This window comes from Lithobates pipiens, unplaced genomic scaffold (genome assembly GCF_037356315.1).
Source record: "Lithobates pipiens isolate NorthernLeopardFrog02 unplaced genomic scaffold, aLitPip1_a1.2 Scaffold_25, whole genome shotgun sequence".
In the NCBI taxonomy this organism is placed as follows: Eukaryota; Metazoa; Chordata; class Amphibia; order Anura; family Ranidae; genus Lithobates; species Lithobates pipiens.
Genome location: NW_027507787.1, coordinates 45,020,154 through 45,046,645, shown reverse-complemented (window position 1 = coordinate 45,046,645; position 26,492 = coordinate 45,020,154). Strand labels below are relative to the sequence as shown.

The 26,492-nt window shown below is 45.6% G+C and overlaps 1 protein-coding gene across 3 annotated transcripts in view; it reads left to right on the top strand.

The window, feature by feature from the left end:
• Window positions 1-25,456, top strand: part of NUDT13 (nudix hydrolase 13) — a 150,409-nt gene extending 124,953 nt beyond the window's left edge. For all 3 annotated transcript variants that reach the window (XM_077454402.1, XM_077454401.1, XM_077454403.1), the window contains 4 exons: window positions 2,573-2,698; window positions 3,515-3,626; window positions 9,995-10,143; window positions 24,870-25,456. In XM_077454402.1, coding sequence (XP_077310528.1) covers window positions 2,573-2,698; window positions 3,515-3,626; window positions 9,995-10,143; window positions 24,870-25,070 — 588 coding nt within the window. In that variant the 3' untranslated portion in view covers window positions 25,071-25,456. The remainder of the gene's footprint in view (window positions 1-2,572; window positions 2,699-3,514; window positions 3,627-9,994; window positions 10,144-24,869) is intronic.
• Window positions 25,457-26,492: the final 1,036 nt, after the last annotated feature.

The window sequence follows — 26,492 nt, the reverse complement described above, 5'->3', positions numbered from 1 at the left end:
CCCAGACATGTTGGAGAGCGGTCCGCTTTCATGAAGCTAAGTGTCCATGATAGGCTTTGACAGGGATCATTAGTGGGGGGGAGGGAGAGGGGGAGGGGGAGAGGGAGGGGATGAGGGGGAGGGAGAGGGAGAGAGAGAGGGGGAGAGAGAGGGGGAGAGAGAGGGGGAGAGAGAGGGAGGGAGGGGGAGGGGGAGGGGGAGGGAGAGGGGGAGGGGGAGAGGGAGGGGATGAGGGAGAGGGGGAGGGAGGGGGAGGGAGGGGATGAGGGGGAGGGGATGAGGGAGAGGGGGAGGGGGAGAGGGAGGGGATGAGGGAGAGAGAGGCGGGAGAGAGGGGGAGAGGGAGGGGATGAGGGAGAGAGAGGCGGGAGAGAGGGGGAGAGGGAGGGGATGAGGGAGAGGGGGAGGGAGAGGGAGAGGGGGAGAGGGAGGGGATGAGGGGGAGGGAGAGGGGGAGGGGGAGAGGGAGGGGATGAGGGGGAGGGAGAGGGAGAGGGAGAGGGGGAGAGGGAGGGGATGAGGGAGAGAGAGGCGGGAGAGAGGGGGAGAGGGAGGGGGAGAGGGAGGGGATGAGGGAGAGAGAGGCGGGAGAGAGGGGGAGAGGGAGGGGATGAGGGAGAGAGAGGCGGGAGAGAGGGGGAGAGGGAGGGGATGAGGGAGAGAGAGGCGGGAGAGAGGGGGAGAGAGAGAGAGGGGGAAGGGGGAGAGAGAGGCGGGAGAGAGGGGGAGAGGGAGGGGATGAGGGAGAGAGAGGCGGGAGAGAGGGGGAGAGAGAGAGAGGGGGAAGGGGGAGAGAGAGGCGGGAGAGAGGGGGAGAGAGAGAGAGGGGGAAGGGGGAGAGAGAGGCGGGAGAGAGGGGGAGAGAGAGAGAGGGGGAAGGGGGAGAGAGAGGCGGGAGAGAGGGGGAGAGAGAGAGAGGGGGAAGGGGGAGAGAGAGAGAGGGGGAAGGGGGAGAGAGAGGGGGGGAGAGAGGGGGAGAGAGAGAGAGGGGGAAGGGGGAGAGAGAGGGGGGGAGAGAGAGAGAGGGAGGGGGGAGGGAGAGGGAGGGGGGACAGAGTAAGGGACAGACAGAGAGAGCTGTATACATACCTCCCAACTTTTTAATTGGAAACAATGGCCACCTATTAGCAAAAGTATGTAGGCATAGGAGCCCTGCCACCCTCCTTAAAGCAGAATTATACAAAACAAATGATTAGTTAAACCTGCAAGTGCTTAATTTTACCACTACTATTCCTTTTATATTGGCTTTTGAAATTTAGATATTGGATGAAAGGTTTAGCACTGGGAAACACTTTTTTGAAAGATAAAAAGTGCATTTTATATACAATTATATAGATCAGACCAATATGAGGGACAAATGAGGATGAAAGAGGGATTCCAAATCAGGGACAATTGGGAGCTATTTGTGTATAAGCCCAGTAAAACTTACCTATGGCATAGTATGGTTTTGGTGATCAACTAATTATTACTTTTATTTTAGAACTTGAAAAACTTGAAGCATGAAAAGCACTATGTTTTTTAAAGGATGATTTAAAGGAACCAATCTCTTCTTCTGAAGATGGTAGCAGTCTGGTTTCATGATAACATCCTGAGGCTCGGTTCACACAGGGGGCGATGCAAGGCGACACGACTTGCCACGCCGCGACCTCAGCGGCTACTTGCAAATGACTTCTGTATAGAAGTCAATGCAAGTCGCCCGAGGTCGCCCAAAAGTAGTACAGGAACCTTTTTTCTAAGTCGGAGCGACTCGAGTCGCTCCTCTTAGAACGGTTCCGTAGTACAGAACGGGGGCGACTTGTCAGGTCGCGACACGGCAAGTCGTGTCGCCTCGTGTCGCCCCCTGTGTGAACGGAGCCTAAGTGCTTTCAGTTTTTGATCCGGGACCAAGGGTGCAGAAACAGACTTCTGACTTTCCTGATCCACGTACTTGTGCCGGGTCAGTGACACAGATTAACTAAAGTCAGTGAACTGATATAAAGCTCACCATATATGTTACAATCTAACTGTACAATATCTTTTAGATTTGCCAAAACAATGTAATACGGGGATCTACCTAACCCAATCAATTTTTATACAAAGGGACAGGCACGTGCACTACACATTTGTTAGTAGGTATAAAGTGGATTGCACAGTCAGTTTGTAATGTATATTGCGAGTTTTACAGCCAGGCAATTAACATTTTCTAAAGTAGCAGCCCAACATATTTCTCTCATTACAAGTTTATCTTTAAAGCAGAACTATATTTACCTATACTGCAGCACCAGCTGCTGACATCTTCAGCACAGAGGCTTCCAGGTATCAAACACTAGCCGATTTAATTGGCTGGACTGAGATGACATCACTCCCACGCATGCGCAGGAGTGCAATCAGCTCGTCATTGCTGAACTTTTACACTGAGCTGCACATGCACAGCTCAGTCTAAAATGGTGGACAGGCAGGTAAGCCACTTTAATGCAGAAGGGACATGGTCGATTTTTGTCAATAAAGTTCCAATTCAAGCAATGTTTCAATTGATATGTGTGTTTGTATTTAAAATGGTCTACCGTTTACCTTATGCTGCTCTCCAATACAGGGACAGGCTCTTCTTCGTTGGCATGAAAATAATCAATACTGCAGCAAATCAGGAGAACCCACCCAGAAAAATGTGTCTGGCAGTAAGCGAGTTTGCAGTTCTAATGGAATGATCTATTACCCCCAGGTGAGTTAGCGTGCAGGTTATGTGGGGGGACAATGCAAAGGAGAACACACTGAAAGCTATATTGTTCTAATAAATGAATAGTGACACAGACCTCAGTTATAGGCCCTTTATAATACAAAGAGCTGTGAATTGTCTTTGGCTTAAGCATTCTCAAAAAATGTTGTTACTATATGCTATAATGTCATCCTGATACACACATTACAATGTTTCTTGTTTTTGTAGGATAGTTGCTTGCTCTAATTTCAGAAGGGATTCAGTATTTATTCATAATGATCATTGGTATTTCTAGCCAGGCTTTAGTAAATTAGATCTTTAGTGAACCTCAAAACACTCCCAGTGTCTAATGTAAAGCCTCATACACACAATCAGACTTTGTACAAACTTTCCATGTGGATTTTTGTACAAAGGGCGTCGGCCGTGAACTTGTATTGCATACACACTGCAGGACTTTTTCAGCCAACATTCACCAAATCACGTGGTTTTTCTGCTCTTTACTGCCACCTTTGGTCAAATTCTGTATACTTGTTGTTTTTACACCTTTGTTTAGTATGTTGAAGACAGAAACTCTTTAACATAGGCCACTGTGTCTTATCTAAACAGCCCTGATGTGTTCTGCATACTGCCTGGGAATAAGCAGTAGCAATCAATAGCTAACTTATAGAACAGATAGTTCTCCAATGGTGTAAGCTATAGTATCTCATAACTGCTACTCACTCATCAAGCGATCAAAGTTAATTTAGTGGTGTGGTTGAGCTATTAAAAATTTCCAATGTAGCTTAGGGGAAGAACTGACTTTGCATTTCATTGTGTTTTTAGATGTCTCCAGTAGTCATCACCCTAGTGTCTTGTGGAAACCGTTGCTTGCTTGCTCACCAGGAGACCTTCCCACCTGGGATGTACACAGCCCTGGCAGGCTTCTGTGAAATTGGTAAAGAATTTCCCTAAACAACATAAGCTATAATAGTGCGATTCTACAGCAGACAATGGTCTATTTTCACAAGCACACTATACGTTAGTATTATAACATATAACAATAGAACTGTTTGACAAGGCTTCCACATTTTTACTTGCTTGCTGTTGCACATTTGATTGTGTTCCATGTGTAGATTTACTAATGCTTGTTCTAGTGGTCATTTGCATATATATATATATATATATATATATATATATATAAATCAGTATTTCCTATTTAAAGAGGGTCCAAAAGGCAGAAGGTTTTTTTTTTTACCTTTAGCCTGGGTTCACACTGTAGCAAATATAGACATTGCATGTGATTCGCACCCGCGCTACGGTGCTGATCGCATGCAATGTCTGTGCAATGTGAGTTCAGCCATACAGTTTGTATGGCTGAACTCACATTGGATTCGCACTAAAAAGATGAAGGGACTTTCTTTTTTCCCTCAAACTAGAATTGGATCACATGGGTGTTCGCTTACCCAATGCGATCTGATACTTGGCTGAATCCACAGTTCGCATTGCAATCTGTGAACTGATCTGGAGTGCCATTAACATTGTATTGACACCCGCAGCGGTTCACAGAAGGCAATGTGAACTGCCTGCGGGAGAGATGTGACGCTGGAATCACACTGGTTCCCGCATAGCTACAGTGGGAACACAGGCTAAGACCGGGTTCACATATGTATGGCTGCAGTTCACAGCATGGAGTTTGGTGGGTGTCTTTTCACCAGGTTAAGGTGCAAATCCGGTTAAAATTTTTGTCTGATCGGACCCTAAGACGCACAGGACCCTTTTGGAATGTGGACCTCCCCTGTCTCGGACCTGTGTGAACCGGCTCCATCGCGAGCCGGGCACACTCGCGTGTCATGCGAATTGAAATGCGAGGAAACCCGCATTCCAATTCGCACATATGTGAACCTAGCCACATGCATTATATGCGTTTAAGGTAAAACTTCTGTGTTCAGCCCCTCCCCTATACTTCATTGAACCCCATTTTGATCCAGCAATGTGCTCCAGAGCAGCATCCCTCTCAGCTCTTTTCTCTGCTCACTGGACATAGAGGCAGCAGCAGGAGCTAATGCTGTCAATCACAGCCAATGAGGAGAAAGGGAGGGGCGGGCCCGAGCTGCACTCTGTGTCAGTGGACATACAAAGTGTGGCTTGGGAGTGAGCCCACACAAGTGCCCCCATTAGGGTTGCCACCTTTTCTTCAAGTCAAACCCGAACACTTTTGTGGTGCACAGCAATTTTTTGTATAAACTATACATATATTTTGCTACTAAATAACATTTCTAATCATATGAAGTTAATAACAAGAGTCCCCCTTTACATCAGAATCCACAGAGTTCCCCTTTTACATCTGAACTCGCAGAGTTCCCTTTCACTGTAAGGGGGGGCTCTGCAGACTCTGATGTAAGGGAGACCTCTGGGGCTTCTAACATAAGGGATGCACTGGGAGCCCTCATTTAAGGGTGAACACTGAGAACTCTGATGTACGAAGAGGACTCTAATGTAAGGGGGAACACTATGGCCACTGGTGTAAAGGGGAACTCTGATGTAAGGGTGCTCTGAGAACCCTAATTTGCCTTACTGTACTTACTCAGAGGCAAGAGAGAGAAGAGGGGAGACTTCAGTCACAGACAGGGATGGATGGGTGGGTGGTGAGCCCACTCACCCCTTAGCAGTCAGCACCAGATGGATCTGAGGCTGCTGGACTTCAAATTTCCAGCTCCCACTTTCCCTTTCTGAGGCACAGCGCCGGGGATTGGAGTGTGAGCAGACACAGAGGGGTAGGGGTGGGGTGGAAAAGTGGAAGAGGTGCAGATCGAGCCCTCTCTCCTCTCCCATCTGTATGTGTTTGCGGGGGGGGTGGTTTGTTAGTGCTGGCTTTAGGGGCTGTGAAAGAGTGTAACAGACACTCTCAGCTGAGACAACCACTGCCAGCAATCCTGCTGAAAAGCCATAGTTCAGTCTAAATAATGTGTCCGGGTTTCAGACAGTCTGAAACCCGGACACATGAACCCAAACCCGAACTGTCCGGGTGAATCCTGGACAGGTGGCAACCCTAGCCCCCATAGCAAGTGACTTGTTATGGGGCACTCAGAAGGGTGAGAGAGCCAGGAGCCCCCGGACAGGCTCCCCAGAAGAGAAGGATCAGGGCTGCTCTGTGCAAAACCATTGCACAGACCAGGTAAGTATGACAGCTTTGTTATTTTTTTTTTTAGTTCCCTTAGAATCACTTTAAAGTGAAACCATGCTCAAATCATGCACACTAAAGTATGTACATATTCTGAACAAGCAGAAAGCATTTTAAAATGAGCCCTCATTCATATGCGTATCTGTAAGCATTGTGGATAAATTAATTTTCAATGTTTTACAACACAGGCAGCAAACTCTCAGTTTTGTTCTATGAGAGCAGGTGTTTGAGAATAAATAACTTCACATTAAAAGCAGCTGGAGAGGTGAGAGAGGGCTTGTTTTAAAGCTTAAAATGAAGAAAAAGATTTGAATGGAGGTAGCCTGATGTAAATGGACAGCAGAGTATGCTTAGACCCAGCAACCCCAGGGGGTCCGCCTGTGTCCACTGGGCAGAAACTGAATGGGCACAGATGTGATCTACATCTCATTCGACTCGGATCAGCAGATCCCCTGCTCACAGATCCCCTGCTGATTGAGAGAACTCTGCTCCATGTGAAGGGAGTCTTAACACACTTCCTATCCTAAGGTGACAATGCTGACTCACCATACTGTATCATTAGAGGAGCTGCATTGTCACCCCAGAACTGGAAGTAGTAGTAGTAGTAGTAGTACTAGTACTATAGACAGGACACCTTTCCTCATCTCCGGGGGAGTGTTCTGTATTCCACACAGAGAACTGAGGATGCTAACTGATAAAAATGCAGTGCAGGCAGACAACGCAGGTAGCAATCAGCTCAGCAGATTTCATGGCCGATTCATGAAGTTTTTTTTTTTTTTTTTTTATTGCACTTGTATACAGAGCTCAAAAAATAAAATGTAGGTTTAGGCTTTGTTCACACCTGTGTGTTGCCCAAATGCATGCAAAATAGCACATTTTCCACTTTCCACAAAAACATGCTTTTTTTATTTATTTTTTTGCAGATGTGCAGCGGTGCCAGTAATTATTATTTTTTTTTTAAATTCTTTATTTAACACTTTCGAAACATTACACACAAAAAAAACACACTCTGGGAGAGTAGAAAACGTCCACAACAAGCCCAGGAGGGCAAGATACAGTATACTGTATAGCATGTTCATGTTGTGGTGTTTAGAATAGTACAGTAGCAAAATTATCTTAAAGGGTAACTCCACTTTCGTAGGGGGAAAAAAATAGCAAATTAAGAAAAAATAATATAGCTTATACAATTGCGACATAAGGCTCCATGAACAGTGAAGCTCAAAAAAGCTTTTAATAAAAATACACAGAGGACACTCCAAAAATCCCACAGTGCATTCCAAACTCCCACAATGCATTGAAAAAATAGAATGCCAAACACTAATTAACGCGTGTTTATGAGCGTTTATAAGCGTTTATTGTTTTTGGCCGGTGAAAAACGTCACTTTGAACACGAATTTCTGGCATTCAGAAAAAAGCCCATAAACTCCACTACTCATTAAAGCTAAAAAACATCCATGTGTGCATGGACACATAGGCTAACATAGAGTGGAGTTTATGGGCTTTTAAAAAAAACGCCCAAACTCCAATAAACTGCAAGTTATGAGCTCCAGTGTCATATTGTGATTGAATGTTATTAAACATTACCTTTCCTTTTCAATCTACAACTGCTGTAATTTTCAGAAAACGCAATGCAACATAATTTCCTGCTTGTGTGATTGGCTCACCTATTTTCCCAGAAGTCTGAACTAAGATACAAGTCAGATTTCAGGAATCCCCTGGAACAAAAATGCAATTTTTGGTGAGATACTCCCAATAGGAAATCACATTTAAAGCAGATATCCCCTTCAGTGCCCAGTCGGTTTTTCTCAACAAATGTGGAGTTACTCTTTAAGAACATGCTGCAACCATGGCCCCATTGCTCTCTCAGGTTAGCCAAATCTGGGCCAGTGTCAGTAAAAAAAACGAGGGGTTAGAAGTGTTGGGGACATATGGGGATTAGTGGTGGGCTTGGGAGTGATCAGATCAAACCAGGTCAATCCCACCAGGAAGCCGGCACTGCACACCGACAATCATAGGCAGCGTGTGTATGTGCAGCTGCAGGTCAGGAAATGCCTCACTGCCTATGACTGGCAGTGTGCAGTGATGGCTTCCTGGCGGGATTGATCTGAACACGTCCATCATTAATGGGGATGTGCAGGTGGAAAGGAGGGGATGGAGACATGACAAGCACCACGTGAGTCAGAGACCAGAGCAGTGACTGACAAGTGAGATCAGGCCTGGCAGGCCAGCAATGTGTTATACTCGGTAGAGTCAAGTAAAACCAAATTTTATTAAAGCATTCTTCCTTGTGATAGGCAGAGGCCATAAATTCCTCCGTTTGTCCGATTTCGGTAATCTTTGCAAACCACTGTTTTAGGCTGGAGGCAGACGTCTGTTTCCAAAAGGCAGGTATGCATGCCTTTGCGACGTTAAGGTGGTGTAGTAAGAGAGAGCGTTTATAGCGTTCTAGTGACACGGATGTCAAGTGTAAGAGAAACGTTGCTGGGTCATCAGGCATCTTAATATCTGTAAATCAAGTGTTTAAATTGAGTTGCCAGTGATTCTTGGTGGCACCCCCACACATCTTGCTAACGTGCATGCCAAAACGCATTTGTTACCGTTTTTTTTTTTTTTTTTAAATTGGTCAGGCAATTCTTTTGCATGTTATTTGCCCATAGGGCAGCTGATTGAATGCCATGGGCTACCCTAAACGTGACATGCAGAGAACAAAAAAGCATGCTTTACTGCACTTGCAAGGTGTGAATGAAGCCTTGCAGAAAAACTTGAACCTTTCAAACCAGTCCTCCTAAGGCCCCTTTCACATGTCAGTTTTTTAGTGGACCTGAACGGATGCTCCATATAGGTCTATGGAGCGACTGATGTCAGTGGTGACATGTCCGCTGATATCTGACCCGCTCCGATCTGCTAAAGTGTGACGGATGGAAACCCTATTTTTCCATCCGTCTGGCGGATCGGATGAAAACTCACTCTACGGTCCGTCTTCATCCGATCTACCATAGAGGAGATTAGCGCTCTGACAGATACAGAGTGCACAGTGTGCAGAGACGGACCTGTCATCTGCCTGCTCAGCGGGGATCGACGGAGCAATCCCTGCTGAGTAAAGCGGAGTCTGTAAACGGAGACGTCTGTGTGAAAGGGCCCTAAGGCTCCATGTACACTGAGCTTAAAAAAATACCAGTTGCATTGGCAGAAAAAAAAAATGCTCATATAGAGTTTATATATATATATATATGTATAATATATATATATTCATATATAGTTTTTTGTACAGAGTTTAGACGCGTTTAGGAGAGTCTTACTTTTTTTTCTGACAGAAAGCTCCAATCAGAAACTTGAACCAGAAGGGTTGTTTTTCCTGCCTCTAAACATTGAGCTTAAAATATGCCTGTAAGCGTCCTAATGTGCATGGACACATAGGATAACATTGAGCTGCTTATGCAGGCAAAAACGCATAACTCCTGTAGTAACAGTGATTTTTAAAGACAGTGTGCATGGAGCCTAAGGGAGTTTACAATCTAATGTTCCCTTCACATTTTACATGCTCACACAGGGCTAGCTGTAAGTGAAAGCCATTTAACTTCCCAGCATGATCTGTACTATGGGTGGAACCCACAGCAAACATGGGGAAATCATACAAACTCCATGCAGATAGTGTTTTGGGGCAGAATTGAAGCAAGGAATTTAGCACTGCAAGACAAGAAACCTCTAACCCCCTTTGCTACCCCTGTGTAATCCGTCTGCATAATTCAGAATAAATATTGCCAGAATGTTACTTTCTTATGTCGCAATTTATACATTTAATATAGAGGCTCTTTTAAAAATAAACAATGAGCTACGTCTGTAATCTATTTTCATTTATACATTGTTAACATACCAGTCCACATCACTCCCTTTTTTTAAGTAATAGTGTGATTTGCGAACCCTTGCTTTGTGCTGGAAGAAGGGTTCTAGACACAGCAGTTGGCTCCTTACTACCTACCACCCACATATAGAAATCCTAAATGTAAAAAATATTTTCATTACTAAGTTCCCCACAGCCACCATAGATTTCAACTTGCCTGAAACTTTGAATTTGGAATTGCTTTTTAAAATACATGAAAGACCACTGATTAAATGTATTCTTTTTATTTTTTGCATTGAAGGTGAAACACTGGAGGAGACTATACGAAGAGAGGTAGCAGAAGAAGTTGGGTTAGAAGTGGACTCTCTTCGATATTCTGGATCTCAGCACTGGCCCTTCCCTAACAGTTCCCTGATGGTAGCATGTCAGGCTACAGTGAAAAATGACAAGGTGAACATCACCAGCCTCACATTTCTACCAGTATTAAAAAATAAGCACATTTTCTTCTAGACTAGTGCAGTTTGAACCAGTTTGGCATCTGAGCCTGCAGGGTATTCATTAACCTCCCTGGCGGTATGATTATTTCAGATTTTAGGTGCTGAAAGCGGTACCATTATTTTGCATGGAAATTTGGCATTTTGTATTGTAGTCCTGTAATTCTTAGGAATAACTCACTTAAATCTGTCCAAACCAGAGTCTAGTAGACATCCCGGGTATGATAAAAATGAAATCATAAATTATAATAGAATAATTATACCAAATAATAATATAACAATAATAAAAAATATTCAATAATGTAATCAAATCAAAAACACAGAAATTTGCTCAGTTGCAGAATTGTCACTGTCATTACTTTTCAGTATTTGATGAAGGATCTCCCCACAAATCGCTATCGCTCAATTCTGCATGTGATTCTAATTTATTATCGCTGTTTTCTAGCTGCTCTAAAACCATTTTTGATGTAAAGGGACAGTTTTGGTTGCTATGGACAATCTCCAGTTTCCAGGCATAAAATAACAGTTTTTATATTATAAAACTACATGTAGGACACTGGGCAGACCACTAGGGACAATGGGGATGTGAAATAATTACATACAGCAATGTAATCTGTAAGATTACATTATATTGTATGTAATGTGTGTGTTTCACTTTTTGAATTTGGCGCCGTTCTCTGTCCCCGTGCGCCGCAACGCTCGCAGGGAATGGAGCTTGGCTCCTTGATAGATCGTACACCGGGGGGGGGGGGGGGGGGACATCGCTGGATTCAGCGATGCGGTCCCGAGTCTGGCTCAGGGTTACCGCTAATGGTACTAAATTTTCACCCCAAGCCAGACTCGGGAATACCGCCAGGGGGTTAATAGATTTTTCTACTAAAACCAGTCATACATGGATTTAAGTGCGTCCGGTTCATCAGGGACCGGCCGAATTTCGATGCATGTATGAGCAGCTTATTGTCCCCAAGTCGATCCATTGATCGGCTTGGGTAAAATCAGCCTGTGGGTTTTTTCTACATGCAATTAATGCCAGCTGCTATAGCAGTAATCATTTCATTCTGCCAGTTGGGCTCCCGCATTCCCCAGCCGGCAAAATACAATAGCACTGCGAGAGGCATTCTCCCATCAACTCGGACGGTGGTGGAAGGTAAGAACATTGATTAATCTGTGGCCTGCCTTAGTCACCACTCCCTGTCACGTATTGGGGTTGATTTACTAAAGACAAATAGGCTGTTCACTTTGCCCTGGAATATGCCCCTAGGGATTAGTGAAGGAGGTGAAGCTCTGGTGGCTTCCATCTTCAAATCATGTGCAAGGAAAAATGCATTTTTTTTTTGTTGCGCATGATTGGCTATTCTCTGCATTGTGAAATTTCACCGCATTCACTAAGCTCTGGGGCAAACTCCCTTGCAAAGTGCAACATTGTTGCAGTGTAAATAGTCTATTTGCCTTTAGTAAATCAACCTCATTGTCTCATTTGCACCATTTGCGTGATCCCAAATGTTGATTTACTAAAACTGGAGAGTGCAAAATTGGGTGCAGCTGAGCTTCTAGCTGCAGCTTATTCAGTTAGACCCCTTTCACACTTCTGGCATTTTTCAGGTGCTACAGCACTAAAAATAGCGCCTGAAAAAAGCGGCTCCATTCCCTCCAGTGTGAAAGCCCTCGGCGGCTTGTCACAAGAAGTCCCACCAGCAGCTTTGTTGTAGCGGTGAACTCACCGCTTCTCCACATTGAAATCAATGGGACAGCGCTGCGATACCGACGGCAAAACGCCACTCCAGCAGTGTTTTGCTGGCGGATTTAACCCCTTTTTGCCTGCTAACGGGGGGGGTGGGGTTAAAACTGACCCACTAGCGGCCGAATAGCGCTGCTAAAATGACAGTAAGCTTTACCACTGATGGCTTGGTGTGAAAATGGAAAATTCCTATCAAAATACTTACCGTAATTTTCCTTTCCTGATGGACTCCATGGCAGCAACGTGTGGGTTAAGTCCCGCCTCCACTACCCATAGGACACTACTCCCATGAATCTTTGCTCCCTGCCCCTGGCCGTGTTCGGTAACTAGCCTACTCCAGCCATTTGGGAGGGAACTCCTGCTGCCATGGAGTCCATCAGGAAAGGAAAATTACGGTAAGTATTTTGATAGGAATTTTCCATTTTCCTGACAGACTCCATGGCAGCAACGTGTGGGAAATAACTCGCCAAACACACCCGGGTGGGCAAAAATGCTGAACAAAAGATTTATTTAACACTGTCGGCCGACAGGACTTTCAAACCAAAATCAACAGAGGATAAAGACGCTGGCTCAACACAATAGTGAGACATGAAAGTATGAATAGAAGACCAGGAGGCTGCTCTGCAGATTACATCAGGTGCAACGTGGCGCGAAGCCGCCCATGAGGTTGAGAGACTTCTGGTAGAGTGAGCTGTAACCGCCTCAGGAGGAGCCAAGCCCTTCTCTCTATAAGCCCATTGAATTGCCTGAACCACCCAAGCAGCGATGGATCTAACGGAGGCCTTGGCGCCTCTACTTTTCCCGTTAAATAGTACGAAGAGGAAGTCAGATTGACGAAAAGAAGCTGTAATATCCAGATATTGTTTTAGAGTAACTCCCAAATCGAGTGGATGTGGATCTTGACTTCCAGCAGAATTGAAGGTAGGAAGAGTGATTTCCTGGTTTTCATGGAAAACAGAGGTCACCTTGGGATTTGTCCCCAACATCGGAATTAGGACCACCCTATCTGGAAAGAAGGTGAGAAAAGGTTCCTTTGTACCTAGAGACTGAATTTCGGAGATTCTCTTCGCCGAAGTTATGGCTACCAGAAAAGAGGTTTTAAGGGTTAATTCTCTGATTGAGAGCGTTCTGTCAAGTTGAGAGAAGAAATCTAGAACCAATGGAAGGTCCCATTTGGGGAATCTAGGCTTCCTTTGTGGCCTAAGCCTGACTGCTCCTTTGAAGAATTGTTGGACCAAGGGATGATTGGCCCATGCGACTCCAGAAAAAGCTGAAATTGCTGAAACCTGGACCCGGAGAGAACTAACCGAAAGGGAGATATCCAATCCTGATTGCAAGAAGCTTAAGACGTCCCGGACTGTCAGGGTATTACAGGAACTGGACCTTGAAGACAAGTGATCTGCAAACTTCGCCCAAATTCTCTCATATACCCGGTTAGTACTGCTTCTTCGAGCACTAAGAAGAGTGGGAATGACTTCTTCAGGACAGCCTAAAGCCTTCAACCGTCCCCTTTCAAAAACCAAGCCTTTAGGCGCAGGTGATCCGGGCAAGGATGTAATCTCGACCCTTGGGACAGAAGGTCTGGCCTGGATGGTAAAGGAATTGGATCCCTGACACTGAGGAGCATCAGAAGTGGAAACCAGGGTCTGTTGGGCCAATAGGGAATTATGGCTATCACTTCTGCTGACTCTGACCTGAGTCTCCTCAGGAACTGATGAATAATAGGAGTTGGGGGAAAGGCATAGGCCTTGTGGAACCACCATTTCTCTGTCAAGGCATCCACCCCGTAGGCTTGAGGATCCCTGTACCTTGAATAATACTTCTCCAGTTTTTTGTTGCAAGGGGAGGCAAACAGGTCGACTTCTGGGGAGAGCCCCATTGTCAGGATCCAGTTGAACACTTCCTCGTGGAGAGACCACTCGTTGTTGTCCAGAAGTATCCGGGAAAGAAAGTCTGCCTGAACGTTCTGAAACCCTGGGACATAAGATGCTGTCAGATCCTTCAGGTTCCTCTGAGCCCAGGTCATGATCGGTTCCACCTCCTGGAGAAGGGATAGACTTCGGGTACCCCCTTGCCTTCTTATGTACGCCACTGCTGTGGTATTGTCTAGCCTGAGTGAGACCGAGGCTCCTGAAATCAGATGCCGAAAGGCTAGCAGAGCTTGAAAGGCTGCCCTTAACTCCAGGATGTTCGACACCGTCCCTCTGGAGGGGAGAATCCAGGTGCCCTGAGCCACTTCCGCCAGACAGTGGGCGCCCCAACCCCTGTTGCTGGCATCTGTTGTTATGGTGACCCATGAGATGGGGAGAATGGAATGGCAGTTGCAGAGATTTTCCCGTTGGAGCCACCACAGAAGGGAATTCCTCATGGATAAGGTGATCCGAATCAGCTGGGTTTTGTTGCCTGACCATTGATGAAGGAAACCCTTCTGAAAGGGCCTCATCCTCCACTGTGACCACCTCACCATCGGGATTGTCGCTACCATAGTGCCTATAATTTTCAGGCACTGGAGAGCCTGGAGATGAGAGGCAGAGAGGGCTGGACGGATTCTGTCCCTGACCACTGACAACTTCTCTTCTGGTAATGAGATGGTGCCTCTGACAGTGTTGAATAGGGCCCCTAAGAACACCAGCCGCTGAGATGGGACCAGCTGGCTCTTCTCCAAGTTCAAGATCCACCCGAATTCCTGTAGGGTGGAGATGACCTGCTTTCTGTGTACTAGAAGTTGATCCTTGTCTTGAGCCAACAACAGAAGGTCGTCTAGGTAGTGATGTAGACGAATCCCTTTGGTTCTCAGAAGAGCTACCACTGCCAACAATACTTTTGAAAATACACGAGGAGAAGTTGATAGCCCGAAGGGAAGGCAAGTAAATTGAAAATGGCTTTCGCCCACGGAGAAGCGGAGATACTGCTGGTAATTTTCTGCAACTGGGACATGAAAATAGGCGTCCCTGAGGTCTATGGAGACCATCCAGTCCCCTGCTTGGACAGATTGTTGAATTGTGGATAAAGACTCCATCTTGAATTTTTCTTTTTTGATAAAACTGTTCAAGTGGGTTAGATCTATGACCGGCCTCCAGGCCCCGCTCTTTTTCCGGACCATAAACAAAGGAGAGTAGATTCCCATGCCTCGCTGAATGACTGGAACATGGATAATGGCGCCTTGAGCCAACAAAGATTCCACGTAGGCTAGAAGAATTAGCCTTTTTTCGTCTGAGGCCGGGAGAGAGGTGGGGACCCATCTGAGTCTGGGAGATTCCTTGAAGGTCCAAACATGACCTGAGGAGACGGTCTTGACGGTCCAGAAGTCTTGGATCGAGGCCGCCCAGACATGGCGAAAGTGGAAAAGACGAGCCCCCACCTGCCCTGTCTGAGCGGGCCCAACCTCAAAAGGATTTAGTTGGTTCCCTCTCTCCCTTCAAATCACTTTTTGTAGATTTTTTAAAAGAGGATTGTCTTGATTTCCAGGACCTGGAAAATTCACGGCCTGGTCTGTAACTGCGAGCTTCCCTGGCTCGTTCCTGGTACTGTCTCTTTGGAAAAGACCTTCTCTGGGCTTGCAAATGCCGGTCCTGGGGGAGGAACCCCGACTTCCCACCAGTGGCTCGGGTAATAGCCTCATCCAACTTATTGCCGAAAAGGGAGGACCCTTCAAAGGGGATGCGGCACCATACTTGTTTTGAGGCTGGGTCTGCCAGCCAGGGGCGGAGCCAAAGAGCCCGTTTAGCCGTAACAGAAGAAAGCATCACCCGAGCCACCAGGCGTATAATGTCGATAGAGGCCTCCCCAAGAAAGGCGGAGGCCAGCCTAAGCTCTTGGATAGGCGAGCTCTTAGCTGTATCTTCAGAGATATTTCTAAGTGTCTCATCTACACTATCTGTCCATATCTCCATTGCTTTGGACATAGCGGCCAGAGCTAGCGCTGGCTTACAGGCCATTCCTGCTGTGAGATACACTCTCTTCAAATCAGCATCAATTAGTCTGTCCAGAACGTCCTTAAAAGACACGGTATCCTCTAAAGGAAGAGTGACATGTTTCACCAGCCGCATGACTGCTGCGTCTACCAATGGCGCTGACTCCAAATGCTTCACCTCTTCTTCATTGAAAGGATAGAGTTTCGAAACCTTTGATAGCATGGAATTTTTCTTCTCCACCTTGCCCCATTCATCTGTGATAATCTCACCTAGCTCAGAGATAAAAGGAAAATTAATCCGTTCCTTCTTTAATTGCTTAAAGAATTTTCTTTGTTTGGAAGGAGCAGCCACAGAATCTTCCCAGTTCAGTGTCTCTCTAACAGCTCTGACCAGAGGAGGCAGTAGAGCGAAATCAAAGCCCACACAGGGATCACTTTCATCAGAGTCACTGTCAGATATGGCAGCTGAGGGGTGGCTATGCGCAGAGGATTCCCAAGTATCCTGCAGCTGAGTCTCCCTTCCTGGAGAAAGTGGCGGCTCTGCCGGGGGAACATAGGACTGGTCCTCAATATTTCTGAGGGACTCCTTAACAACTTTTTCCACCAGGGTTTTAAGTTGTTGATCCGCGTCGCCCCTTTCATTGGAAGCCTTGGCGTAGCAAGGGTCGCATAAAGATTTTCCTGCCGGTACAAGAGCTCTGCACCCCCAACAGGCACTAGCTGAGTGACTAGATTGAGTCCTCGAGGAGTGCGATCTTTCTTCACTACGGTGTCCTGATCTTGAGGAGGAACCATAATGTTTAGATTTGGAAGAGGAGTGCCGGTGATGCGACTTGGAGGAGTCGCTCCCTCTATGAGAGCTGCGATGCTGTTCTGACCTGGAAGGGCTGAAAAAGGAACAAGACAAGAAACCACAAGAGACAAGACATCAGGACAGAGCTAACAGATAAATACCCCTCCCCCACCAGACCTTCAGGTGATCATTAGAAATACCTTTTATGAGAGGGCTGGCCACAAGCAGGCGGTAAGGAATCCATGTCCTCAGCGATATCCATACGCGCTGAAAAGATGACAAGGGATCAGTGCAAGGGACAGGGAAGGGATAGCCTCCCTATCCCAGAATGCCACTTACCAGTGGATGCAACACAGAGGCAGGGGGAAGTCACCGCAACAGCCCGCAAGCATTCCCAAAGCTTGCAGACAAATTCCACATTTAAATAGCCCGCCCCTGTGATGTCACCGCCGTGCCTGTGCGCATGCGCGAAACAGCGGCAATTTGCCGCTATCGCGCATGCGCGAAACCAAGCCTCGAACTCAACCGCGTTCGCGCATGCGCAGTACGGCCGAAAACGCAAACCCGGAAGTAGAACGGCGGCTGGAACGCGGAAGAACCAGCCGCCATGCCTGCACATACAAACAAACAGAAACAAACGAAGACAGATAATAAGATACAAAAACTGCTGCCATAAAGAACTTTTAGAACCTCTCACCACTCCCACCACGATTGATCACTCGGCCGAAGATAAGGTAAGATGACACCGGACTTTCCAGGGGGCAAAACAGGTCACCTGCTAATAGCTGGCTATCCGACCAATGCGCAGCCTGCCTGCCAGTGGCCAGGACATGGGCTTCTTCACAGCGCCTCTTCCACTGCCCACTCCATACCCTGCTAATAGCTAGGGCTTAGCGGAGTAATGCGACTTTCCAGACCCAGAGTCGCACACCGGCCGACCTCGATCGTGGGGATGATAAATCTTCAGGTAGGAAGACCACTTCTGGGTCCTTCGGAGGAGGACAAAAAAAGAACACGGCCAGGGGCAGGGAGCAAAGATTTATGGGAGTAGTGTCCTATGGGTAGTGGAGGCGGGACTTAACCCACACGTTGCTGCCATGGAGTCTGTCAGGAAAGGGGTCTTAGGCTTTGACAAAAAAAAACCTGGAAGGTGATTGATTTCTATGCACAGCTGCACTAGGTTTTGCACTCTCTACTTTTAGTAAATCAACTCCTGTGTCTGGTGTCAGTTGTATCAGTTTGTGCAAACACTACTGCCATTGAACTTTATGAATGGTTGAACATCCAAGACTGGTTTTCATCTTTGGAAAGAAGGACCAAAAAAAAAAAATAACAGAAAAGGAGATTGTTTGGTCCACCAACAATGGACATCAAACCTCCTCATACTTTTTGTTACCCTCCTGTGTAGCCTTCAGCCTCCTATGAAAGGATAAGTTCACTTAAAAAAAAAAAAACACACATAATTGCATATTTTGTTGGAGCCTGTAAAGCATTGCACCAGCAAATCACTGGTGCCATGCAGGTCTCCTGCACACCTGTCAGTGTATCCATACATCCCATACTGACAAGCTGATGCATAATCAATGAACTACTACAGCGCTCCACAGCGTCGTGGCAGTTCATTGAGACTACAAGCCGACAGCCGCAAAGGATGTAATTTATTCACCCACAGAACTCTGTGAATGAATGAAACGCTGATTTCAAAAACTGACAGCTAGTACGGGGAACTTCTCCTCGTACTGCTGTGACAGGGAGGGGGATCAAGCAGCAGCTGCAGCATTGGGAACATGTTACATGTTGCACCCTAAAAACAGTTGGAACATGTATGTAACATGTTCCCAAAGGTGAACTTATCCTTTAAACAATAGCATTAATGTTTGTGTATTACTGCAATGCAAAGAAAAATTTCAGATTTGGTTAAGGCTCGATTCACAGTTTGCTTTTGAGCATTTCTGCAGTGCGATTTTTACAGCAATTGTTTGTGGTTTTTGGGGAAAATTTGTTATTGGGCAGATTAAAAACAGCAAATGCAAATCATGGCAAAAATTGCACGTTTTTCTGCAGCTTCTCCAATAAAGTTGGAAAAAAGGTTAAAACCGGTTTAGTGTCGCTGCCCCATTGTTTTCAATGGGAAGGGGTGCTTTAATAGTGGTGAATACACCGCTCTTACAGTGCTGCAGAGATGCGGCTTGCAGGACTTTGACCATCCAGCAAGTGCACCACTCCAGTGTGAAAGCCCTTGGGCTTTCACACCGGAGAGGAGCTTTACAGGTGCTATTGTTAGTGCTGTAACGCCTGTAAAGCGCCTCAGTGTGAAAGTAGCCTAAAGCTAAGTTTACACATGTGTTGCCGCTGCTCCTCTGAAAAGCGATTCATGGCCGGATCTCATTTCAGAGGCGTTTGACGTGTAGTGAGGAGGCACTTAATACGATGGGGGATCATTTTTGCTGGAAAAACTGAAAATTGTATACTCACCTTCCGTAATTTTCCTTTCCTGACGCATCTTCATGGCAGCACACACTGGGTTGTGACTCCACCCCCACAACCTGACAGGATTGGATTAGCTATAAATTTGAAGGGGAGACCCCCCGCTGCATTCTCTGTATATATCATCACAAAGAGACAGGGAGGGAACCGTGTGCAGCCATGAAGATGCGTCAGGAAAGGAAAATTACAGAAGGTGAGTATAGAATTTGCTCTAATGATGGATCTGCCGAAGTCAGTCATGGACAAGTGAGCTGAATCCACCTTGTAATGGGGAATAAAGGTATGCCTGGGGGACCAAGCATATTGTCTCTGGAGATACTCTGCAATACGCTGCCCAGGAGGTAGCCACTGCCCTTGTAGAATGAGCCCTGATGCCTTCCGGAATTGCCAGTTGCTGGGAGGAATATGCTTTCTTAATGATTTTGACCAGCCAGGATGCGATGGTACGTGAAGAAGCTGCTTCTCCGCGTTTGGATCCGTGAGGGATGATCAAGAGAGAATCTGTCCTTCTAAATGAGGTAGTAGCAGTTAGATAATGGATGATGGTTGACCTCACATCCAGAGGGTGTGGATCCCCCTGATCGTTAGAGAAGGATGGAATGAATGATGTCCTGGTTGTAGTGGAATGAAGTGGCTACTTTGGGTATAAACTGCTCCGAGGGTCTTAGAACCACTCTGTCGGGAAAAAGAACTAAATGAGGCTCCGAGATCATTAATGCTTGGATTTCTGATACCCTTCTTGCTGATGTAATTGCAATCAGGAAAGTCAGCTTTAAAGTCAAGTCCCATAGAGAGATTTTTTCAGATGGTTTAAACGGAGGTGAAGACAGGGCATGGAGAACTACTGACAAATCCCATGACGGAAAGACTGGTTTCCTGGGAGGTTTGATTTTCAGATAGGCCCTTAAGAACTGGATAACTAGAGGATGAAAAGCCCACTTCGTATCCGTTTTGGTTGATAGAGCAGACACTTGAACTTTGAGGGTACTTAGACTCAGGCCCTTGTTGACCCCTGATTGGAAAAATTCCAGAATGTGAGCAGGCTCTGGAGAAACGCTATTCCATCCCTTCTGTTGAGCCACGGAGCAGAATCTTTCCCAAACTCTAGAATAAATGGTATTAGTCATAACTTTTCTGGCTTGCATCAGAGTTGATATGACCTCTTGAGAGCATCCCTGGGCTCTCAGCCTAGCCCTCTCAATCTCCAGGCCATCAGGTGCAACCTCTCCGGAGCTGGATGCAGGAACTGACCTTGGGACAAAAGATCCGGAGTTACTCGAAGGGGAATAGGAGGTTGAAGGCTGAGTTGAAGAAGTGTCGTGAACCACGGCCTCCTCTGCCATAGTGGAATAATTGCGATTACCATCGCTGCGGATCTCCGGAGTCTGGACAGAAACCTTACAATTAATGGAGTTGGAGGAAAAATGTATCCTAGCCTGAAGTTCCATAGGTGACTCAGACATTCCACCCCCTCTGCCGATGGGAACGATCCTCTTGATAGGAACCTGAGGCATTTGGTATTCGCTGGGGTAGCTGCTAGGTCTATCTCTGGCATCCCCCAGACCTCCGTCAGAAGAGAGAAGGTTAGAGGGTTCAGGGACCACTCGTTGTTGGATAAAGTTTCTCGACTTAGGTAGTCGGCTAATATGTTTTGCGTTGCTGGAACATACACCGCTTTTAGACTCGAAAGATGAATCTGAGCCCATTCTAAAATGGGCCGAACCTCCTCCATCAAAGTGACACTCCTGGTACCTCCTTGCTTCTGAATATAGGACGCTGCCACTTTGTTGTCCATACGGATAACCACATTCTTGCCTCTCAGGAGTGGTGCGAAAGCTCTCAAGGCGTGGAAAGCCACTCTGAGCTCCAGAATGTTCGAGACTAGGCCGAAAGCCTGAAAATGCCACTGTCCCTGGGCTGCCTGGTCCTGAAAATGGGCTCCCCAACCTGTCTGGCAGGCATCTGAAGTGACTAATTCTGGATCCGGAGGGACTATTGGTCTGTATCTCCCGAGATTGCTGCGGTGTGTCCACCACCATATCGACTGCTTCACCGATCTGGAGACAAAGATGATTTGATGCATCGATACTCCATCCCACTGCCTGAGAAATGAGTTCTGGAGAGTTCTCATGTGCCACTGTGCCCACTGTATCATAGGTATGGTTGCCGACATGGACCCCAGTACACTCAGGCAGGCTCTGGCTGGCAACTGATTTGTTGACAATAGTCTCTGCATTTTCCGCATTAGAGGCTTGACCTTCTCCTGCGGAAGCTGTATCCTGTTCAATCTGGTGTCTAGATCTGCCCTCTGTGTAGATTTTAAACTGCTCTTCCTCCAGTTGACTATCCACCCAAACTTCTGAAGTGTCGCAAGGAGAATCTCCCGGTGGAGAATCAGAGATTCCTGATCTCTACAGCAGGATGCCGTCCAGATAATGGTGAACTCGCAAACCTTTCTCCCTGAGAAAAGCTACTAGCGGAAACAAAATTTTGGTAAATGTCCTGGGAGCCGAGGAGATTCCGAACGGAAGACGCTGAAACTGGAAATGGTGCTGTTTGATGGCGAATGGCAGAAATTTTTGAAAAACCGGGTGAACTGGCACATGAAGATAAGCGTCTGACAAATCTATAGAAAGCATCCAGTCGTTTAGATTTATCGCTAGGAGAATGGACTGTAAACTTTCCATTTTGAAGGATTCCACTTTGATGCCTCTGTTGAGTCTCTTGAGGTCCAGCATGGGTCGCAAGTCGCCCGTCTTCTTTTTCACCAAAAACAGAGGGGAATAGAACCCCTTCCCTCTTTGGTGTGATGGCACTTATAGGATTGCTCCCTTTTGTTTCAGCTCTGTTATATACTTTACGAACAGACTCCTCTTGGATAGTGAAGACGGAAGTCTGGTTGAGCAGAAGTAGTTTGGTGGAAAACTGTTCTTGAATTTCCATCTGTGACCAAATTTGATTGTGGAAAGTGTCCATAAGTCTTTTATGTGGTTCGCCAAAATTTTGAAAGCTTTTTAGCCTGGCGCCCACCTGGGCCGGGTGGGCGGGCGAATTTTCAAAATGATTTTTGCTGATCCCCAGCCGGGGTGGCCTTGGACTTCTGCAATTTGAGAAAGGAGGGTTTTGCGTTCCTCCAGTCTCTTCTAAATTCCCTACCCGGACGGTAGGATCTGGATTCCCGGTATTTGTCTGGCAAATTACGCTTGAAAGCTGGACCTCTCTGTGCCCTGGTTCTTCTGTCGGAAGGAATCAGACCGGATTTCCCTCCGGAAAACTTGGAGATGGCCGAATCTAATTTGGCACTGAACAGGTTCGAACCATCATACGGAATCCTGCACCAATTCGTTTTAGAGGCCGCGTCTGCTATCCATGGTTTTAGCCATAGAGCTCTTCTTGCCAGCATTGACCTAGCAGAAGATCTTATAACATCTATCAAGGCCTCTGCCACGAAATCTCCTGCTAGTCTGATCTCCTGCAGGGAAGATATTATTTTCCCCATTCTGGATGTCTTTCTCAACTCTGGATGCCCATCCTGAGATGGCTCTGGCTACTGCCGCCGTGGGAATCGCTGGTCTACAGGCTCCTCCAGCCATTGAATAAGCTTTTTTTAATTCTAGATCCATCTTTCGATCAAGAACATCCCGGAAAGAGACCACATCCTCGATTGGTAAAGTTACGTGATGGGCAAGACGCATTAATGAAGAGTCGACGATGGGAGCATTTATTAGGGGTCTCACTTTCGCTTCCTTTAAAGGATACATTTTTGCCAGTCTATTGGAAAGGCTAGCCCTCTTATCTGATCTCTCCCATTCGTCCTTGATGAGATCCTCAAGCTCTTCAATGAAAGGAAATGTCTTCGGATCCCTTTTCAAATTCGGAAAATACTTCCGCACCTTAGGGGGATTTGTTGCGTCCTCCTACCAGCCAATTGCCTCCTTGACGGATTTTGCAAAAGGTTCCACAAGGGAAAAGTCAAAGCCGGCTGACATATCCTGACTCTCACCCTCAGAGGAAGACTCTGATGCTTGGGTGAGATGAGGTTCCACAGAGGATGTGCTGGGAACTGCTCTATCCAAAGCTGGCATTGCGGACTCCAGTAATGTTTCCCGTACAGACTCCCTAATGAGGTCCGTAGCCATTCTTGCATCTGCTTCCTTCTCTCTAGTGGCCTCATTGAAGCAGGAGCGACAAGCAAGCTTATCTGGCAAAGCCGGAGCACCGCATACCCAGCAAGCGTTTGCTGCAGGACGGGCATGGTGGCTCTGCGAAGGAGGAGACCTCCTGCGTCCTGACTGGCTATGGTGTGAGTGGCTATGCCATGAATGGCTATGCCTTCGGTGGCGTGAAGGGGATCTTGAGCGGCTTCTGCGAGATTTTCTACTCGAGGTATGGCTGGATCTTCTCCCATGTCTAGAACTTGTGGTTCTTGATTCAGCCGGGCTGCCGAAAGAGAAAAAGGCAGCACTAAGCATCTGGCACTCTTTTTTCTATCTCCCCTTCAATACCTACCTAACCGGTATAACCTCTTACCTAACTTGCTGATGGTGGTCTGCGTGGGCAGTGGACTCCATAAGGAAAAAGGTACAGGACAGTCTACAATGTAAGAAGGAACGCATAAGTAGGAAGCAACTACTTTGTCTCCTACCGGAAAAAAAATTCAAACATTTAATTGCCCGCAATACACCAAAAATATGAACCTATAATATAAACTTATTATTTTATAATTATTTTAATAATATTTTAATAATATTTAAATTCACTAAATATTAATAATAAAACAAGATCAAGCAGGAAAAATGTATAAAAGAAACCCGACAGGGACTTACCTTGGGTGGAATATTGGAATCAGGGATGCAGAGCAGTCTTCTTCAGCTGTAGCCAGCAATACACTATACATTGAACTTACACAGAGACACTGTTTTTAAAAAATGGCGCCATACCGCCGCTGAATGACACTCCGCACATGCGCGGAAGTGACCCGAGCATCCCCGTGCCATCTTGGAAGAGGGAAGCTCAATCAAAAACATAGGGAAGAATATCCTAGGTCTGCACATGCACAGAGCGGCGAATCGAACGGTGGTCATGAGGGATAACAGGTACCAGCAAGTCCTGCTCCCTCCGCTGGAAAAAGAAAGGTATTTACAATAACACAAAGATAATTAACACAAGAGATGCCAGGTTGCATACATATAGAAAAGTGAGTGGGAAAGCAAGGAAGGGAAGTCCACTGCAGATAAAAGCTTCTTTAAAGCTTGTCATATGCCAATAAGATGCCCCTTGAGACCACCAGAGCGGGGGCTCCCTCCATAGAAGCTCCTTTAGAGACTGTACAGGAGGGACTTCCAAACAGGAGAGGCTTGAACCTGCTGGGGCGAAGGCGGTAAGAGGCTTATTCATCTGTAACAAGGAAAACGCGTCCGACCAACCTGTCAGGTGAGGATAAAAAAAAAGAGAATGCAGCGGGGGGTCTCCCCTTCAAATTTATAGCTAATCCAATCCTGTCAGGTTGTGGGAGCGGAGTCACAACCCAGTGTGTGCTGCCATGAAGATGCGTCAGGAAATAAAAGTACAACAGAGATTTAGTCTTCCTAGCTATAGTTAAAATTATAAAATAAATTGGGCTGGAGTTACTTTACATATACATGAAGAATGCAGAGTGAAAATACTAGACAGATATTATTGTAAAAGTGAATTTGTATGCGTAGGAAGATTTTCTCTGCTGAACATTGCTTTCAAATGTCTTCCGTACAGCTCAATATCAACAAAGCCGAGTTGAAAGACGCCAGGTGGTTCAGCTTGGATGAAGTGATTGAAGCTCTGCAAGTGAAAATGATGCCTCAAAAAATGGCAGATGGCACCATGCCAGTATGGGTACCACCGAGGTTTGCCATTGCTCATCAACTGATCCAGGAGTGGGTACAAGAACAGAAGATGCAATTGAAAATAAAGTAAACTACTGAGGACAATCAGAAGTTGGTGCTCCACTTATACTATTAAAGTGCCAGCTCTGTCAGTGCAACGGTGCCAATATCAAACGATGGTCGAGGAATGACACACAGTACAGATAAAAGATAGACACCATAAGCGCAATTGTATCTCTCCTAGCCTAGTACATATGTGCACGCACATTGATTGTTATTTTTATAATGATTTATCTTATACCTGACAACTTTGAGAAATACACATATTTAAACATCACCCTATATATACATTATAGCAATAGCAGCACCTGGTATTCTAATACTAGCCATATCTATCTAATAACCAAAGTTTGTTTATTTCAGAAAGAAAGGGTATTTTTGTTGGTCTGCCAGTATTAAAACTGCCTTCTGACTTGAGACTATCTCTTTTATACCATTTTAAAACTAATTATAATAACTTCTTAATTCTATTTTATACTGCCTTCGCAGGATGAAACTTGTTCAATTAGTATATAAATAACATTTAGATAGCTTTCACTCTTTTTTTTTTTCCACTTTTATAATGAGAACGTTGCCTTCCATCAGTCTCTGCAACAAGGAACTGAAGACAAATGGTTACCTCTGTGCACTTATTGTAACAGCCTACACTTGGTTTAAGCAGAAACAAAAGAAAACCCTCTGGCGGGACTTTAAAAAAAAAATGCGTATGCAAAAATATGTATATAAAATATATAAAGTTTAATGATACAAGATCTAAAAATATAGACACAGCATTAGCTATATCAACAGATTACAAAATTAGGTTAAAATTAATGCAGGTATCTTGGTATGTCACATCAAGACTTTCCCCTCCTTCCCCCCCCTTTTGGCTGTCATTTGGGGTGGCCTTGCCGACTCAATTCTTATTTGGCATTGTGGGGTAGCACAGCCATACCTCCTTGCTTTTAAAAGTCTTGATGTGACATGCCAAGATACCTGTGCTTCTACATGGTCAGTAAACACTTTATTTATTGCATGCATTGTCTGTATATAAACTTTTGTTTATTTATCTTTATGCATATATTCTTTACTTATCGTTTTACTTTTTTACCTTATAAATATTAGATAGTATAGATATTCATACCACTTTCTCCTGATGAAGAGGAATAATGCATGACCTTGAAACGCGTTGGGTATCACTCTGTCCAATTGTACAAGAGTAATGTAAATTTGTGGTTTCTGATCTCATTATGAACAATATGCTACATTAATTTTAACCTCATTTTGTAATCTGTTGATATAGCTAATGCTGTGTCTATATTTGTAGATCTTGTATTGTTAAACATATATTTTACATACATTTTTGCATATGCATCTTTTGGAGTCATTGTCTTTTAAAGTCCCGCCAGAGGGTTTTCTTTTGATTCCGTGTTCCATATTAGGGATGTGGGCAATTTCATCTATACCCCACTAG